We start from the raw sequence: 12375 nt of genomic DNA on the forward strand, positions 1-12375 counted from the left end.
GATGCCTGCTTCTGGAGTCTAGTCGCAGTCACCGCTGCCCATGCATGATTCATTGACCGACGCTGGGAGCTCGACATACGGGACCGCATGGCAGAAGTGCAAGCAGTCATCAGAGCTCGCAGCTGGGGTTGGCTTGTGGTCACCATGTGGTTGGAGCAAACGGAGGTCGTTAGGCACCGAGAGCGGTGTGGCGAGGCAGGAAAGAAGCCCCACAAGGCTTCTCACAACCACGCGATGACAGACGATTGGGCACCTGATTGAGGTATTCCGTCCACCTAAGCAGTCAGAGCGTGCTAGGTCGGCAATCAGACAGGGCTGACGGGACAAGCAACGGAGGAAGCGTCAGGACAGAAACAACAATTCCACTAATTGCAAAACAAATACCTTACTCCGTCCAGGCCCTACACATCACAGCTCGCACCGTCCAAACATGCAGCAGGGAAGCATCACAGCCCCTCAAACACCCCGTCGACCACATCCCCCAGCATCCTCAGCCCATAGAACCTCGCCACATTCCGATACACGCCCAACCTCCTGACCACCTCCCCGCGGTCGACCGTCTCCCTCCACTCCCCGCTGCACGTACAGTGCTCCATAAACTCATTCGCCCGCAGCGCGCCGCACCGCACACACTTGAGATCCTGCGTGGCCCACTGCACGACGAGCGCCTCCACGCCAGCCAGCAGCCGCTCCTCGATCTCGTTGCGATCGTACTCCTGCGCGCAGAACGCACAGCGCCAGGTCGTCACCTCACTACCACCACCACCGTTAACACCGCCCGCCGCCCCCCCCGCAGCAGAACCCGGCGGCAGCAGGTCCTCGTCGCGGCAGAAGTCGAGGTCGCGCGCCATGGTGCAGGCGTCGCAGCTCAGCTGGGCGAGGCGCAGCGAGGCCGACGGGTTGGCGAAGGCGCCGTCGCGCGCGAACTCGCGCACGTCGAACAGCGCGAGCAGCTCCTTGCGCAGCAGCCGCGCCTCGAGCGTGATGTTCCGGTCCAGTGAGAGCACCTGCATCAGGCACTTGACTAGCTCCAGGACGGGGTTGGCGGTGGATGGGGGGGAGGGTTTGCTGCTGCTGCTGCTGGTGCTGGTGCTGGTGCTGGTGCTGGTGCTGGTGACGGCGGCTTGCGGGGTGAGGTGGGCGAGGTGCGAGCCGGGAAGGAGAGGGAAGGTGTAGTCTGATGCGAGCTCCGGGTGGAGGAGTTCGCGTTTTTGCGTCGCGATAAGGGAGATGATCTCCTTCTTGAGCGGCTTCTCGAACGCATTGCCGAGGATGATCTGCCCTGGGGCGTCCTCGGCCAGGCCGGCGTTGCCGTTGCGGACGGGCAGCTGAGTCAGGCGCGGCGTCGCCGTGGGGTCGCTTCCCGTGGCGGGCCGCTTGAGGCTGTGCATGAGCTCGATGAACTCAACCACCCAGTCACGGAAGGTCGGCTGCAGGCGGATGGGCAGGAAGGTCGCCATCTGCCAGTGCATGATCAGCTGGAGGTCTTGCTCGTCCCGCTCGACAACCTGCTGGCACGCCTTGCCGCCGTAATTGAACTCGTCGTACCAGACGAGGTAGTCCCAGTACTCCTTGATCTCGAGGTCGATGAAGTGGAAGAGGGGCTTTGACTTGATGCTCTTCAGGATATACTGCGCGTAAGCATAGGCGTTGGCTACCTCCGCCTTGGTCGTCTGCAGGAGCAGCCGGTTCGGGCTCGCAAAGATGACCTGTGATCCGACCCGCCGGAAGTCCGCCATGAGCTGGAGAAGGGCTTTCCGGCTCATCATCTGCACGTAGTAATGTAGAGCACGGTCGTACAGACACGAGGCCGGGGACTCGACCCAACGGACAAGGTGCTGGACCATGACATCAGCCATCGTCGACCCTTTACAAGCTTCGGCCCACCATGACTTGACCATCTCGCGGAGAACCTGCACTCCTGCGTTGGTGAAGGCGTTCTCGGCGTATAGGGCTTCGTCTCCTTCTCCAGTCCCGTCGCCTGCCGGGTTGAACGAGATGCTGTCGGCGCCCTCGAGTTCGTTGATGAGCGAGGAGGTCAGGATGGTGTTGATGGCGAGGTTGCGGACCTCCAGGTCGACGCAGACAGAAGCGAAAGTGCCGGGATTGTTGACAGACGGCATCTGGACCTGGTCGAGCGGGCCGGCAACATCATCCTTCTCGTAGCCCGCATGGTCGGGGAGCGGGCTTGCTGACCACCACAGGACAACGTTGTTGGCCTGCAGGCGGCGAGCATAGGCGACGTCGATCAGGAACCGAGGGTCGTCGCGTTCCAGGTTGCACAGAGGGACATCCCCGTACGCCGCCAGAGCGGTCAGATGGGTTATCCAGGAGCCCAGGCTCAGGTAGTGGTTGACCAAGCGGCGAGCAGCCACGGTTTGCCAGCCCAGGGGCGGCAAGGAGCTATCGGCCTGGTCGTACCGCAGCGGTAGTACTGGAAATTCGCCCAAGATCGGGATGTCGTGGACCAGGAGGTTACGTTGGGACGACTGAATCACCATCATGGTCGGCCCCGACTCCTCCTTCTTCATCTTCTTGACAACATCGCCGACCTCGAGGAACGCCTTTCGCCTCGTGGTGACCTGAGTGACCTTGAACGCCAACTTTTCTTGGTATGGGAAGCATTCCTGCCAGTTGGAATCTGCGGGCTCCTCGCGGCGCCTACGGGCGAGGAAGTCCGCGTACAGCTTGGAGACGTTCGGCAGATCCTGGCCGCCGTCCTTGCTCTTCTGCTGGATGATGATGTGTGCGCGGTCGCCCGATGTCGAGAAGAGGCCGAAGATCTGGCGCTCTCCGGCGCTGATGTGCGACAGGTAGATGTACGACATGCGCGCCCCCTCGAGGTAGGGCTTCGGTTTCGCCGGCTTCGTCAGGCTGGCCAGGTCAAAGCCATGGTCAAGTCCCTTGCCCAGCACGCCGGGCTGAGTTTGATCGATGGTGCAGCGGTTCCCAAGCTGAAGCAGGGCGCGAAGATTGAGCGGAAGCTCCTTCTCGTACACGCCTTCGACGCTGGGATGGTTGAAGAGCAACGAGAACTTCTCTGCCTCGGCAAAGTAGATCTCCTCCGGCACCGTGAGCTTGAAGAGATGCACTGACGAGTGGCCATTGGGCAGCGTGTGGTTGACCTGCTCGACGTGGCATCCATCCACCTCGATGTCAGGTAATTCTCGGCTCTTGAGGTTGAGGAAGACCTGACGCGGGACGTTGATCTTGACGGTATGGATCTTGGCATCAATGAGCACGTAGGCAAGGACAATGCCAGGGCTGTCGGTGGCCCTGAGTTGGAGCACCTGCCACGTGTTCTTGAAGGTCATCTCGGCCTGGTTCCGGAAAGTCTGTTGGAGGTTGCTCTGAATGTTCCCGCGCCGGTCACCGAAGAGGTGCCGCCGTCGCGCCCGCGCCTGCTTCTGGAGCTTCCACTTTAACTTTTGGTATTCCAGGAACGCCGGATAATCCTCACTCGGCGAGGGCATCTTCTTCGGTAGCGACGCAAATGGATCCTGCTTCTCAGCTGGCTCCGGGCTCTTGCGTTTCTGAGCGGTTGATGCCTTTTGCGACGCCGCGATGGCAGAGCTGACGGTCTTGGGTTTCAGGAGATCTCCAATGTCTTCCATGTCACCAAGGCGACTGCTGGTGTTAGGAATGTCGATCTCTTCCAGGGGCCCACCCTTGGTGGTCGGCCCAAACAGATCCGTGAGTTTCTTCTGCTTCATCTTGTCGTCCTTGTTGTTGATTCGGCGCTGCAGCCAGTCCGGGTGCGGAACGCGCGGCACAGGATTGCGCACCTTCTGCAAGGCAGCGGGGATAGTGATGAGCTTCTGGATGACGGAGCCCAGACGCTCGAGGTAGTAATCCCAGTCGATCAAGGCGCGCGGGTCAGTGTCGGCAGGTTCTTCCTTTAGCCACTTCTTCAGGTACATGCGCTTGGTCTCCTCTTCCGCGGAGAAGATGGCCACGGGGACGGCGCGCTCAGTGACTGGAGCATTCCTGGGCCTGGCGCAAATGATGAACTTGCAGTTCAAGCCCTTGTCCTTGACCATCCCCTCGCCCAGAAAATCGGCGAGGCGCTTTGCCGTCGTGATGGACGTCGACTTTTGTCCAGCGTACTCCTCCAAGGTCTTGGTCATGCTGCGGTTCTCCGAAATGAGCTCCATGAGCTCTTCGTCGGCGAGCGTAGAGCCCTTGTTGTGAAGGACATCCAACCATCGGTTGGCGACCTTGGCCACGGCAGCGTAGCACTCGGTTAGCGTGGTGCCCTCCAAGAAGAACTTGAAGATCTGCTGCTGGAAGATTTTGATGAGCTTGAGCTCGCCTCTCCGTTTGACCTCGAAGCCCTTCAGTTCTGCCAGACTGCCGTCAAGATTGAAGACGGCATATCGCTTCTTCAAATTCTTGTCCTCCTCCTTGGACGTGGGCAGGATCATGGCCTTGTACGGGCCGTCGACTTCGAAGAAGATGGAGTTGTCGCTGTGCGTTTCGTACTTGAAGGTTTTCGGGTCGACCAATGTCTGGTACTGGTGGTTGGTGAATCTGGCATGGACCAAATGGTTCAACATGACGCAGGGGTACGAGATGGCCAGCTTTTTGCCGTTCTTGAGCTTGAAGGCGAAGTTCTCTGGGAATGTGGCCGGCAGCATACACCAGATACCGTCCGTGTCAAGTTCAAGGGGGCGGCCCAGCCTCTCCACCAGCGACCTGGCCAGCTGGATGATGGTCGCTCCCGTCAGGCAGGTGACGCCGGCCATTTCCATCGAGTACCAACGCGAACCCTTTCGCATGACATAGCCGTAGAAAGAGTTCAAGATGACCTTGTGCGCCAACTGGAGCGAATCGAACAGCACAATCATCTTCTTGGCGTTGTCAATCTCCGACGCTGGCGCCCCCGAACTTTTCAGTGCTTCTGCCTTGCCCTTCCAGACCTTGGCTTTCCCCTTGTAGTCGTAGCGCCGGTCTCGGAAGTCGCGGACGGTGTTGATGTAGAAGGGGTTCTCTCGCTGGCAGATGATGGCTTCGCGGACGATGGTGGTGGAGTCGTGAATTTTATGGTAGACCTTTTGCGAGTAGAGCTGGAGTCTCTTCCTGGTGAGCGTGGCCTGCTCATCTGCGCTCAAGTCCTGCCACGAGCGCATTGGGCTGTTGACCCCTTTGCCGGGGAACTTCTCATTCTCCAGGGCGTGCCTGATCATGTTGTACTCGTCCCGTTTCGCTGGCAAGTACTCGCCTCTCCAAGCCCAAGGAAGTCTCCTGTCGCAGGTCTTTCCCGGGCGGTTAAAGTCGCAGGCTGCGCAGTCGGATTCCGAGATCATGGAGTCCGGTTGCAACCGGTTGGTCGTCATGATGTTAGGGTACATGGATGCGACGTCGAGGTGGTAGATCAAGGGGCGCTCGCTGCGGTTGGGTGTTTCCTTGAGGTTCTGGAGCCTGGCGGCGATCTGCTGTTTGACCTCGTCGTAGTTGGTCACGTCGTCCATCGACTTCTTCTCTTCAACCGTGATGCTGAACGTCAAGGCGGCATCCAGATCGCGCAGCAGTTCGTCCACAGCGCCGGGATCGACGGCGAAGTTCACGGGGATATCCGACCGAAAGACGCCCGCCTCAATACTCTCGACATGCCCACCCACGTACGTCTCCGATTCCAAAAGATGGCCTTCCCAGAACGACTCCTTCGGTGCGACGTGCTTGTTCGGCAGCACAATCTCCTTCTTGTAGGCTTGCACCATCAGCAGCATTTCGCAAAGCGTGCCTGTGCCTTTCCTCAGGGTGTCATCGGGGCCGAGAGGCAAGATGGTGCAGAGGGAGAAGATGAACGGGTGCACGTATTTCATGTAGAGGTAGTAGGTGGCAACAGCATCGGAGACGGAATATTCGGCCAGAGTCTGGGGCCGTTCGCTGGCATAGGGGGTCATGAGCTCGGGATCGAGCTCGTCGGGGTCGTAACCAAGCTTGGCGACGGTGACTGCCTTGAGACCTCGACTGCCCTGCGGGAGGTAACTGTCGCGGTTGACCCAGTGGAAACAGTCCATGTGCACGCTGTAGTTGCACTTGTACTGATCCTCGCTGTCCTTCTTCCACCCAATCTCGTGGTACATGTCGATGCCGTTGACGCTGGCACGGGCCTCGACGAAGGGCCAATCGAAGAAGTCACCGTTGTAGGTGGCGATGACGGTAGGGCGAGCCTCTTTGACGTGGAGGAAGAATCGTTCCAGAACAGCCTTCTCGTCCGGTTCGTTGAAGATCATGAACGGCCCAGGGTACTCGGGTTTGGGCGTGTAATCGAAGTCGGCAATGTCCTCCGAGACAATCTCGCGGTTGGTGATGAGGAACCCCTGGCCGTCAATCATGTAAGACATCATCATGATTTGGTCGACGGCGGCGTCGGGAAACTTCAACGGGGCCTTGGTCGTTTCGATATCGAACGCCATGACGACGGGGTCCGCCGGAGCGAGGCGGTCCTCGTTGCGGGTGACTGTCGTGACTCCGTTCTTGGCCTCCACAAAGTACCAATTGCCCACACGGATGTCTACATACGTCAGCGGTGCATTTTTGGCGCAACGGGATTCGGCATACCTAAGTCTATCATTACTCTAACGTGGTACGGAACGTCGTATTCCCGAATATCGACAATGAAGTCACTCGCCTCAGCGAAAGAAGCATTATTTCGTCGCTCATCAGCTCGTGGGTCGTCGTCAAAAAGATCAAAGCCGCCGTTCGTGCTGGGAATGGAGTCAGCCGTCTGTCAGCCACTCCATGCATGGCCCCTTGAACTCACGTCGCAACCTCGGCGTATGTGTCCATGGCATCCATCCCCTTCTTGTTCTTCTCGGCAATGGGCATGATATCTCTCCGAGCCGCCATCAAATCTTGCACGTTGTGGAACCGCAGTTCGAGGAATGTCCGCCGATATCCCAGCAGGTGGTTCGGCATCTTGAGATCCTCTTTCTCGACCCGCTTGATGTGCTTCACCACGCCAGCGCCGGGCACCCGCTTGCACCACTCCTCAACCTCTCCTTCGTGGCCCTTCCGACAGGCAATGAGGAAGTACGGCTCGTACTCCACCGTGGCCTTGAAGGTTGACCCATCCTCCTCGATGAAGTAGCAGTCGAGCGCGGCCCTGCCGCCGCCGCCTGGCACTCGTGGGTCGTCGATTGAAGTGGGCTGCACGTTGACGAGCCAGCCTTCGCGCTTGCGCCCCGCGTCGTAGCGTCCAAATCCCATGTTCTCGTCAATCTGGTGGGCAAGCGCCGTCCGCTCCCACTTCTCGTCCGTCGAGGTCGCCTCGCCGCGTGCGCTCGAGGACGCGGCGAATGTGCGGGTCCGTGGGCCATGGTAGGCAACCTTTCCACCGCGGCGGTAGCCTTTTTTTGGCCGTCGAAGAGAGGTGTTGGGCATGGTTCCCGTGGGATGGAACCGTCACGTAGACTCTTAATTAGAAGCTGAGGACGTCCCGTTAAGTCGCCTTTCGACAATCCGCTCCGTCTCCGGCACAGACAGAGAGGCAACAGGGACACAACCGTCCTGCAGGCGCAATGATCGTCATGGAACAGAAGATCTCGAGATCGGGAGGTCGAAAGTCGTCAGGTAATGCCTGGCCAAAGCCTCTTCGGGTTGTGGTGTCGTAACGGCTGCTGGCGTCTTGGTTCAACAGAACCCATCAAACTTGGCGGCAAAGGAGACGCGGAACCGCGACTGGAGGACGCGACGCGCGACTGGCGGGGCACAGTTCATTGGACGCTTGACAGGGATCATGCAGCAGCGCTTGACCCTAACCCTGATATGTACGAGGCCCCACCAAAACAGCTCTTGGCAGAGTCGGCAGAGCACCAGGGTCGACGTTAAAGAGGTCCCGCCAAGACTAATTTCGGAGACTGCCGCTTACAAGTATTTACAATCGCCACGGGGTAAGCGGGGCTACAACGACTTCGAGCAACATCAACAACGAACAATTGCAAAGACTCGTCGCAACAACTTTATACAGCTTCACGAAACCTCAACCAAATCGAAAAAAAAGAAAAGGAGGATAACCCGCACCCTAACCTTAACTCGTATCCTAACCTTAACCCGAATCCTAACTAGTGGGGGGCTGGCGCCGCCCCCCGTACCCCCGGCGAACTAACCGCTTAAACGCCTTGGCGATAGTGCAAACGCCTTGGCGATCGGGGTTGCGTAAAAACGTTGTAAAAACATTGCCGACAATTGGCCGAAATTAGTCTTGGCGGGACCTCTTTAACGTCCACCAGCACCAGCCGAACCGAAAGATTGAAGATCAGATGGTGCTTGGCGAGTTGCAGCGCAACCTGCGCATTCGAGCTGCCTTGTCCGAGGCTGCTGTCCGCCCAAGGTGAGTCCACCGAAGTTTGACCCAATTGGGATCTGAGTGATGACCAATGACTGAAACCCGCATTGCAAGAGAAGAGAAGAAGCTCCAGTGTCCCTGCCCAATCCCACTCTGAGACCTGCCCACGCACGCCTCCCACCTCTCCAGTCCCCGACTCAGCGGCGCCCGCCATGTCAACACCACAACCTCCCTCGCGGGAACACGGTCCCGCAGACCCAAGCCGCCCCTGGCTCCAGCAGACCGACTCGAGTTCCCTGCCCACCTCCCAGCCCGCAAGTTCATCCGCCAGCTCACCCCATCAGCAACAACAACAACAACCACAACATCCGCCCTCCGCCCAACCGCCGCAACCACCGTCCCAGCGCCCGCCAACCCTAAGCGACGCGATCCGAACCATCAAACCGTCCGACTTCCTGACGTTCCACCAAGCGCCGTGCTCGCGCAACGGGCTGCTGACGGGCATCGGCGCGGGTGCGGGCGTGGGCGCGCTGCGGTGGATCATGGGCCTGCCGGTGCCGAAGGCGGCGAACTGGGCGGTGGGCGCGGGGGCGCTGGCGGCGCTGGGCCAGTACGAGTACTGCCAGTACCAGCGGCGGGCGGAGCGCGAGAAGGTGAAGCGGGTCGTCGAGGTGTACGCGTCGCGGCAGGCGAGGGAGAGGAAAGAGAAAAAGAAGGAGGAGAAGGAGGAGGAGGAACGGCGGAAGGCCAGGGAGGTGAGGGAGCAAGGGGAGGGCGGGGAGAAGGGGACGACGGGCGGGAGGTCGTGGTGGCGGCTTTGGTAGGGGGGTAGGGACGTGTAGGATACCGACAGAAGAGAACGGGTAGGCGTTGTGAAGGTGGGTTGAGAGATCATGTACTATACGTGTACATTCACACATGGAATCGGGGGTCACAACTATATGATCCTGTTGCATAGAATTCGGAATGTTTTTGTGGCAACACCGTCAACAAGCCCTCGATATTGTCGCAGGGGTCCTTGTGAATGCCACTTAGTTCACTTCCAGCGCGTAGCTTTGAACATAGTAAGCCCCTCGAAATCTCGCAACCTTCCAAACGCCGTCCGACCCTCCGGCTTGTGCACCCAGCCCAGCCCGCCGTGAAGCACCTGCACCTGACCAAACGCCGTCTCCAAGCAAATGTCCCACTCGTTACCCAGCAAACCAAAGGAGTATCATCAAAAGCTCAAGCGCAGCAGACGTCATAGCAGCCATCCGAGTCGTCCTTCGTAACCGCAAACCCAACCCGTCACGGAGAAACCCAAATATGCTAATCCGCCCAAGCAAGCGTTATCAATCCGTCAACCAGCGAGGCATCAGCTTTCAGTCAAGTCCCCAGCTCCCTCCCTCTCTCTCGCCACCTCCCTCTCGACAAACCTCACCCGTCTCCTCTCCCTCTTCCCCTTCTTCCCGGCCCACCCACCCGCAACAGCATCCGCCGCTGTTTCCGCCGCTGCTGGCGGCGCTGGACTACCCCCACTCCCACCACCACCACTACTACCCTCCCTCCCCCTGCGCCGCAGACTCCTCTTGGCCCGCGCCTCCCGCTCCTCCCGCTTCCGGTACTCGGCCAGCTGCTGGCGGCGGCGCAGCGCGCGCGCGTGCGCGATCGCCGGCGTCGGCTTGAAGCCGATGCCGTTGATGCCCGTGCCGTCGTCGTCCGAGTCGTCCGGGTCGTAGACCGTGATCTCGTCGTCGTGCCAGGTCAGCGAGGCGCGGAGCGGGTCGGTGATGGTCGGTTTCGAGGGTGTGGTGGTTGGGGGTCTGGTTTTGCGTTTGGGTTTCCGCTTGGCGTTTGACTTCGGTTTCGGGATGGGGTCGGTGTTGGAATTGGAGTTGGTGACGGTCACAGCGTAGGGAAAGGGCGGGGTGCCTGCTCGTCGGCGCGGGCGACTGCGGGCTTGTGGCGAGAGAGGCGGGAACGGAAGGTGGGTGACTGACGGTGGTGGACTGTCGGGAACGGGGGTGCTCGTGCTTGTGCCTGTGTTTTCGTCCTCGTCGGGACTTGTGTTGGCTATTGTCTCTGACTGCTCAACCACGGCATCGTCGAGGGCTACGAAGCGTGGCCTGCTTGGGCTTGCGTCGTTCTTGAAAGTATATGGCGGCTGTCTTTGTGGCTGTGATGTTGGCTCTGCGGCTGGGGCGACAACCTCGGCGGCAGGGAGGCTCTCAGCGTCGTGCATCTCGATATCGGGGAGTTTCACCCGTTTCCGAGCCCCATCCTCGACATCGCTGTCCACCATGCTCGGTTCGGCTGAACGTCCATCGTCCCCGCCCCCACCATCCAACGCCAGGCCCCGGAACCTACGTGCGACTCGAGTGCGTGGGCTCGCATTGCCGTCTTCTGAAGACGGATTGACGTCAAAGGTGAAGCGCACCGAAGTGTTTAGCTTGGGTGTGGCATCGTTGAGCATATCGCAGCGTTTCCTCTTCGGGGTCGAGAACGGGGAGTCGGTCATTGCTGCGGCATCCCGTTGCCGGGCCCTTCCGCTTTGGTCAAATCGCGCCTTAACACTGGATCAGGTCGGGCCCGGAAGCCGCAGGTTGGTTGCGCTGCAATGATGGAAGCCACCGGCAACGTCGACAGCAGCAAGCTCGTGGCGAGGCGGAGGAATATATTGTACCCTTGGATAGGAGAACTCTGTTAAGTCGTGGCCCTCAATCTCGAGGTGCAATTAACCTGAGATCTGCGTGCGTGGCGTCCGGATGTGGCAAGCGCTCATCCCTCATCAATGTGCCGCCCAGTCGGTTGCATCGAACGAGCAAGCGGGAGCGTGCTTGTGGGGCCAACGAACCGCTGCCTTGTGGGCCCCCTGGTCGGGTGACATGGGTGGCACGCTCCACTGAACCACGCGTCATGCCCCGCCATGCCCCACGGAGCTGGTGTAACTTGAGCTGGCAAGCTCTGTTTTGGATCCCTCAAGCTCTTGCCTTTCGCGGAACTGTTCCGTTCGTTCCTTGCATTGCATTGGCAATGATTCTTGGCGACCAGTTAATGCACATCTAGATCTGTGGCGCTCTGATTTACCTAACCCAGTTCTCTTCACCCAACACAGATATACCTGGAAGATGCCATCATTATGGCATTTGGTTCTGGCCCACTAGATGGACGTCTCGAAGCTTTCCGCGAATTCGAACATGATTATCCACATGGCATCCACGTTGCCCAGTCTCGGGCTGCAAACTGTTGTCACGACAACAGGTGTCGGTTCTCTGGCAGTGCCACGTCGCGCTGAGCACTCGAGGTGACCGGACATCTCGAGTCAACTCTGGCCTCCATCCTGTTAGCTCGGACTGGCATCATGGCGTTGCTTGCTTTGATTTGCCATTGAGCGTGAGGTAGGTTTCTCAGCACGAACGGTAATCATTCTTCGGGGACCTTCCGTGGCATATCACTTGGATTAGATGGTACTAGTGCACAAGCCATTGAAGAATCAGCTTTCCCGAGCTCTCTGTATTCAGCATTTCCATGTGCTTGATATAGTAAGGAACTATAAAGGAGCACCTTGCAGCCATCAAGCTCTGGAGACCTCATGAATGCACTCAACCTGGGCCGACGGAACACGACGCTGGCGATTTTGCGGTGTGCATTCTCGGGCTATAGCTAGCAATTTCAGGACAGTTAAAACTTTTCGCATCATTTGGGACGTATGGTGCAGTACACTTCTTGGGTCAAGTATACGCTGGCGGGTGCGGAGGGACCGGGAGCCCAAGAAAAATTACCCGAGGGCCAAAGGAAAAGTGGGTATTTTCGCAGCCCTCTCTTCTTCCAGAAGAGAGGGGCACAAAATTGCCGGACACCCCAAAAAAACCGGACACCTCCCTACCTAATTTTGTATACGAACGCGTCCTGGCACGGGGGATCACAACCGCGTCAACCGCATCAATTTGAAGCTATTGCCGCCAGCCAACTTGCAAATAGTGATGTTTTTTATAGTGTTTTAACATACCTAGATCTTCGAACCTCCCGCCTAAGCTACGTAGTATACGCGCTGCCCACTAGCTCAACAACGCCCTTACGCGCTACTATACTAACTACCTTCG

General features: G+C 58.8%; 3 protein-coding genes across 3 annotated transcripts; 1 reads left to right on the plus strand and 2 right to left on the minus strand.

The window, feature by feature from the left end:
- Positions 1-353: 353 nt before the first annotated feature.
- On the minus strand, positions 354-7485 carry THITE_2117750 (uncharacterized protein). The gene is made up of 3 exons (XM_003654579.1): positions 6770-7485; positions 6568-6713; positions 354-6520 (listed from the first exon to the last, which is right to left on the minus strand). Exons 1-3 carry the CDS (start codon positions 7387-7389, stop codon positions 447-449), a joined length of 6840 nt encoding a protein of 2279 aa, XP_003654627.1. The 5' UTR covers positions 7390-7485; the 3' UTR covers positions 354-446.
- Positions 7486-8221: 736 nt separating this feature from the next.
- THITE_2117755 (uncharacterized protein) lies at positions 8222-9217 on the plus strand. Its single transcript, XM_003654580.1, has 2 exons — positions 8222-8338; positions 8410-9217. The coding sequence occupies exon 2, from the start codon at positions 8506-8508 to the stop codon at positions 9115-9117; it is 612 nt and encodes a 203-aa protein (XP_003654628.1). The 5' UTR covers positions 8222-8338; positions 8410-8505; the 3' UTR covers positions 9118-9217.
- Positions 9218-9593: 376 nt separating this feature from the next.
- Positions 9594-11045, minus strand: THITE_2117756 (uncharacterized protein). The gene has a single exon (XM_003654581.1). It carries the CDS (start codon positions 10788-10790, stop codon positions 9648-9650), a length of 1143 nt encoding a protein of 380 aa, XP_003654629.1. The 5' UTR covers positions 10791-11045; the 3' UTR covers positions 9594-9647.
- Positions 11046-12375: the final 1330 nt, after the last annotated feature.

This window comes from Thermothielavioides terrestris, chromosome 3 (genome assembly GCF_000226115.1).
Source record: "Thermothielavioides terrestris NRRL 8126 chromosome 3, complete sequence".
In the NCBI taxonomy this organism is placed as follows: domain Eukaryota; kingdom Fungi; phylum Ascomycota; class Sordariomycetes; order Sordariales; family Chaetomiaceae; genus Thermothielavioides; species Thermothielavioides terrestris.